The 6,000-nt window shown below is 58.5% G+C and overlaps 1 protein-coding gene across 1 annotated transcript in view; it reads right to left on the minus strand.

The window, feature by feature from the left end:
* The window catches only part of STKLD1 (serine/threonine kinase like domain containing 1), a 20,374-nt gene extending 14,458 nt beyond the window's left edge, over positions 1-5,916 (minus strand). The window contains 4 exon segments of the mRNA XM_082696283.1: positions 326-400; positions 1,813-1,857; positions 3,933-4,019; positions 5,682-5,916. Coding sequence (XP_082552409.1) covers positions 326-400; positions 1,813-1,857; positions 3,933-4,019; positions 5,682-5,696 — 222 coding nt within the window. The 5' untranslated portion in view covers positions 5,697-5,916.
* Positions 5,917-6,000: the final 84 nt, after the last annotated feature.

A 6,000-nucleotide genomic window follows, 5' to 3' on the forward strand; every position in this document is an offset into this window, starting at 1 on the left:
CATCTGGAATAATTCGCAAGATTCTGGATCGCTGTAAAGAGAAGAAGTCCTATAACCTCTGGGCTAAAGTGCGGGGCGCGGGGGCTCACAGGGCCCTGAGCTGAACCCCACTTGGCTGTGGTTTTGTTTCACGTTTGCTTCCCCCTCAGCTGTTACTGGCCCCCTGCAGGGCCCCCAGTACGTGCTGAGTCAGGGTGGCCGCATTTAGAGTCCCTGCCATTGTGGCCCCGGGGCTTATAATGGCGTTGGGGTGCTCTGAGCTCAGTCCACCTGCTCCTGGAGCCACCGAATGGCCGCTGAGCCGTAAGGTGTCCCTCGCACCCACCTCACTGTTCCATATGAGGAAGAGCTCCTGGTAGCTGGAGATGTGGGCGTGCCGGAGCTTCAGCAGCGGCATCAGCTGCGGGGACAAGTGCGGAGCAAGTGGAGACGTTCGAGCAATCCCGCTTCTCCGCTCCTGCTTCTGGGTCACGGACCCCCACACAGACACCGCCTCCAGCTCCGCGTAGGGCTGGGGAGCGGGTGGCCAGGAGGGGCTGCGGCCTGCTGCTGCAGAGCCAGACAGCCTGCTGGGGGCCCGTCTCTCCAGCATGTGCTGCCGGCTGTGCTGTGTGACCCAAGAGAGGCTCTTCAACGTCTCTGAGCCTCCAGCCTCATCTGAAAACAGGGGTGACGGTGGTACCTGCCTCACAGGGGCCTCGGGGGGGCTAAGGGGAGCTGGTGCAGGCAAAGTGTCTGTTGCAGAGGAAAGAAAGTCCTGTCAGGGGCAGCTGGAGCAGGTGGTGGCCAAAGGGACGTGGGACACGGTCACACGTGCGCCCAGCTCGCCTCCTGCGTGGCGCACACTCCAGGCCCCAGGGCCCCGCTCCCGGCTGAAGGTGCTTGAAGGGCCCACACAGTTGGTGCGGTCTCCCACAGTCTCTGCTTTACCAGCATGTGCCCCGCCCCTTGCCGGTGCAGCGGGCACACCGTGGACCGGACAGCTGTTTGCTGGCAAAGCTCGGGAGCCGGGGATTCCAGAAAGAAGGCAGACAAGTAACCATCCGCTGGGAGGACACGTGTGGGTCAGGGGAGATTCAAGGGAAACAAAGAAACACTGCTCAGAGCCTTTGTCCAGCAAATCCAAGTGCCCATGCTGCCACTGCTGATATTGTAAATCAGGATGTTCTCGGTGGGGTGACGGGCTGACTGAGGGAATGGAAAAGAATGCGCATTTTCTTTGTTCGATGATAGTCCTAGAGTTCCCACATTTTCTACTGTAACTAATATTTTTATAAATGAAGGAACAATGTTTTAAAAGATGGTTCTTGGGGCATCTGGGTGGCTCAGTGGGTTAAGCCTCTGCCTTCGGCTCAGGTCATGGTCTCAGGGTCCTGGGATCGAGTCCCGCATCGGGCTCTCTGCCCAGCAGGGAGCCTGCTTCCCCCTCTCTCTGCCTGCCTCTCTGCCTGCTTGTGATCTCTGTCAAATAAATAAAATATTAAAAAAAAGATTCCCATTACCTTTTAAAAAAATAAAAGATGGTTCTTGGTAGACTAGCCCTGGGCCCTAGGGAACACTGAAACCTTGTATTCTCGGAGAACATATATTCTAAGTTGTCCGTGCCTGATCTAGAAATGAATGTTTTGGGCACAGACTCCCTTCGTGACCTGGGGTTTCTGGCTTCACAGCATGGGGCAAAATCTGGTTCTGACCCTGCCTCCACGCCTCCACTGAGGCTTCTATCCAATCACTCCAGAGGAGAGGACAGAACAGTCTCTGTGTGCTCTGCATTGTGTCCTCTCGAGAGGGACCCCGCCCCCCGAGAATTACCTCCTCCAGGGCCTCATTGGCCTGATGCTCATCGATACATTCCACCTGTAGGGGTACAAGAGCCTAACTCAGTCAATGTGTAGTCAGCCCATCACCATCATCACCACCACCACCACCACCATCATCATCATCTTCACCACTGTCACCACGATCAACATCACTGCCACCATCACCATCATCACCGGCACCATCATCACCATCACCAGCATCATTATTCACAGGGGTGCCAGGCTTCTACCACGTGGCACTCCATGAGGCCTAGATATGTTCCTAAGTCAGGGATCCAAAAATACTCAGCGATTAGAACACCTTTGCTCCCATGGCAAGGAGAAGTTGAGGATAGCGTAATACAAACTCTGACCAATCATTCGCAGATCCATTCTCACCATCTTGAAAGCAGGGGAGAAAATAATGTGTTGCCACTAGAGCCAAACAGCTCTGCTCTGACTGGCAAAGTATCGACCTCACCACTTCATTCCTTACCTGAACTGGGAAGACTGTCGCTGTCCCTGAATGTGGGGCAGTGGGGGAATGCATGGAGAGGGAAAGCGGGATCCGTGGGCAGGGCAGCAGCAGGCTTCAAGTCTCCCACGTACTTGGTGGCTGACCGCAGGGGCATATCATCACCACATCTAACACCAGGCCCTCACCCAGAGCTCCTCCTCATAAGGCTGCCAAATGATGAACCCTTGTAATTGGGGGTGATCGTAGATGAAAATGCAGACAGTGGCTTATTCCCAGATCCTTACAGACCCCAGATACGTCTTCTGTTCCTTCTGTGCCAGAACTCATGCGTATAGGTGACTTTGGCCGAAACACACTGAAAGCCTCCAGAACGTCCCCTCTTTTGACCTAGAAGCCTCACCCCTAGGAATTTACCCCAAGGATACCATGGATCCTCAAAAAAGTTGCTTATCAGAGTTGTTTACGCAGAGTGAAAAATCAAGAGTAGGCCAAGTGCCTATGGGACAGGAGGGCATGCCGGGTCAGTCCCAGCACCCGGAGCAGTGGGGGCGCGGGGCCGCCAGAGCCACGAGAGGAGGAAGCCGTGTCTGTGGCATGAGGTAGGGTCTGTAAGACACTGAGTGGGGAAAGGTACGTTAACCATCTCCGCAGCATTCTTGTCAAGACAAAGTTTATACGTGCTCAGGGAAAAGACCAGAAAGAGACACAAAGCCCTACCTGCACCCCACCCCATTTTTTGAAAAAAGAAAGACTGGCTGGCTTTTTACTAAGCTCCTTGACTGCCCAGAAGGCAGTGGGCTCCAGCCTCACCGGCCCATGAGACAGTGGGGCCCGGCTGCACCGCCAGCCCGTGGTGGCGCAGGAGGAAGGCCAGGACTCCAAGCCCAGCCTCCTCGGCCAGAGGCTGCTGAGTGGCTCCACAGGCAGGAGGCTGAACAAGGGGTGGCCCTGGCAGCTGATGCCCGCGACGCTCCTCATGTGCACAGTCAACCCCAGTGCCACGGTACCCCCGCCACCACCATGTGTCACGAGAGGGTACCAGGGACGCTCATGGCGCAGCTCCCTTCTACAACTTCTGTTCAGCTGAACCGCCTTGACTTGGACACACAAAGCGCTCGCCCTCTGCAGCTCGTACCCCACCCTGCCACGCCAGCCCTGGTGAGGACGTGGTGGAAAGGCCCATCGAGGTCTTGCCCTTAGCCTGGTGTGACCTTGGGCCAGCCCCTGCCCCCTCCTCCTCCACGCCGGCCCGGCTCCCCTTGGTAAAAAGGTAGCTTGAATTCAAATGCTCTTGGGAGCAGTGTGCCGTTGGCCAGTCTGCAGCCTCCCCGAGCCTCCCCGCCCTCGGCTGTAGAGGGGCCCCCAGTTCCTGCTTTGCAGGTTGGCGGGAGGTTGAACGGGATGAGGCTGGTGTGAAGCACGCGCTGAAGAAATGGTGCGGGAGGCGGTTTGCTGACGCTCTCCAGGTGAGAGCGTCAGGGGCGCCCGGAAGCCCAAGGAACCTCAGGCCGCCCCCAAGGCTACTCTCGCCGGGATCTGCCTCTGTGTCCGCTGGCAGAGAGGAACCGGCCGTCACACTGGGAGGCCCCTCTCCGACATGGGGACATGCGTGGATGTCTGGGGAGCCCATGCCCACGCCCAGGGCCACCTCTCACCTGCTTGATCACGAGCTTGATGTTGTTTTTTCTTTCCTCCACCACCAGGTTCACTCCCAAGGCCCCAGGACTCATCCGGCCCAAAATCTATCAGCAAGAGGAAGAGAAGCATTCAGGAACTGCGCACGGGCTTTCCCCTTGTGGGAGTGTGCTCAGCCCTGACACCTTTCCTGCCCCGGCGTCTCCTGCAGGCTGGCGGAGCAAGCGTCTCCACCACACTGCGCAGAGAAGGAAATGTCCCGGAGCCCGAGAAACCCGGGCCCGTCTCTCTGGGGCCCATGCGGGAGCTCCTTCCACACCACCCGCTACGGCTTCTCCAACTTGCAGCAGGGACCCGTGGGCACCTAGGAGCCAGCATCAGCCCACGTGGGGCATAGCTTCAGTCACTGTCTCCAGCCACCTCTTACCCCGGCTTCCCGCACCCCCTCCAAACTCAGCATCCAAACCAAAAAACTAACTGGCCCATCATTGGTGCGTAGTCACCGCCGTGGGTGGCCTGGCCCGGGTGCCGAGCACCCCACAACCGCCTGCGAGCAACACTGCGGCTCTCTCACGTTCACCCCGGGGGAAGGGAGCAAGGTCCTTGTGTCTGGGGCTAGCGTGCTAATAAGTGAGGCGGCCTGAGTCCGGACCTTCTGCTTTGAACCAGACCTGCAGAGAGAGGGCTGCCGTGTCAGAGCTCTGTGCAGGGAGGCCAGGGGCCACCGGGGTGGGGCGGACACCAGCATTACATGTCAGAGGACGGAAGAGGCCTGGCAAAGTGCAGAGGAGTGAATGCAGGGGCGGAACCGAGTCTGGGGACCCTCAGAGTCCAGGCAAGTCTTGGATTCTGTCATGCAGCCCCTGTGCGTGGCCTGAACCCAGCTTAGGGAGTCGGGGGGCCAATGTCCTGAGCAGCTTACGCCAGTCTAAGAAGGTGCATGCCCAGGCCCTCTTCAGAGGCAGGTCAAACAGTAAAACACACTGCGTCTCAGGTGGGAGCTGTTGTTTCTTCCTGAAAAGGTGCTTTTGCCTTTCGAATTCTCCGGCCCGGAAACTCACCGCCTTCATCACTGGCTGACTCGGCGGCTCCTCCCACACGAATGGGAGTTCTTACAAAGCGAGAAAAATCTAATCTACAAATTGTTTTCAAATTAATGACATTTTTACAAAGGCTGAATCTAACATTTAATGAAGGTGACGTATTATGTATAGAAGCAGTTAATTAAATGTTCATTCATTTTCATTTTGCGGCTTTCCTTTTGTTTTGTCAATTTTTCAAGTCTTCCATGTTTTCACAGGCAGGCCCTGGAAAAGACCCAAGTCCTTCTCCCTGGGACTAGGATGGCCTGTATTGGAGTTTGGGGACTACGGATTCTGGATTTTGGACGCTCTAGGGTGCCCTGTCCCCGCGAGGCCAAGGAGAGGCAGAGGAGGGCGAGGCGGAGTTCCCTAGCAACAAGCATTCAGACAGATGGGGGTGGACAGTCCTGCATTTCATCCATCATTTGAGAGAGGGGGAAACTGAGACCCCAGGAGGCAAAGGGCACCCAGGAGGTCACCTTTGGAGGGGCCCGAGGTCACCCTCCTTGCTGGAGGCAGACCCTGACCCGGGGTGTTACCTGGCCATCGGCCACCTCTCCAGGGACAGTGACCGGTAAACCAGGAAGTAGGGGCGTGGGGAGGTGGCCGGAGGTCCGGGTCCCTGGCTCGCCCCCAACCGGCGGGCTCTTGTCGCCCCTGCCTCCCCGCCAGGGAAGAGCTCGGCACCTGGTACTTCTCCATAGTGTCTCCAGGGGAGACTCCCAGCCTCTCCTCCCTCCGCAGGGCGCTGGGGGCGCGTCCCCAGCCCTAGCCGGCGCGCGGACCCTCGACTGAGCATGCTCCGGAGAGACGGCGTCCCGGGGAGCACCCCATCCCCCACCCCGGGGGCGACCGTCTGCCCCAGGTGCCTCCGCCGGAACCCTGAGCTCCGGGGCTCCCGCCCGCACCTCCAGCGCATGGCTCTGGGGCCTGGCGGCCGCGGAGCGCGCCATGGGCGGGGCCTGCGGAGGGTGGGCGGGGCCTGCGAGCGCGGCGGGCGGGGCCA

The sequence above is a fragment of the Mustela nivalis genome, assembly GCF_964662115.1.
Source record: "Mustela nivalis genome assembly, chromosome: 13".
Lineage (NCBI taxonomy): Eukaryota > Metazoa > Chordata > Mammalia > Carnivora > Mustelidae > Mustela > Mustela nivalis.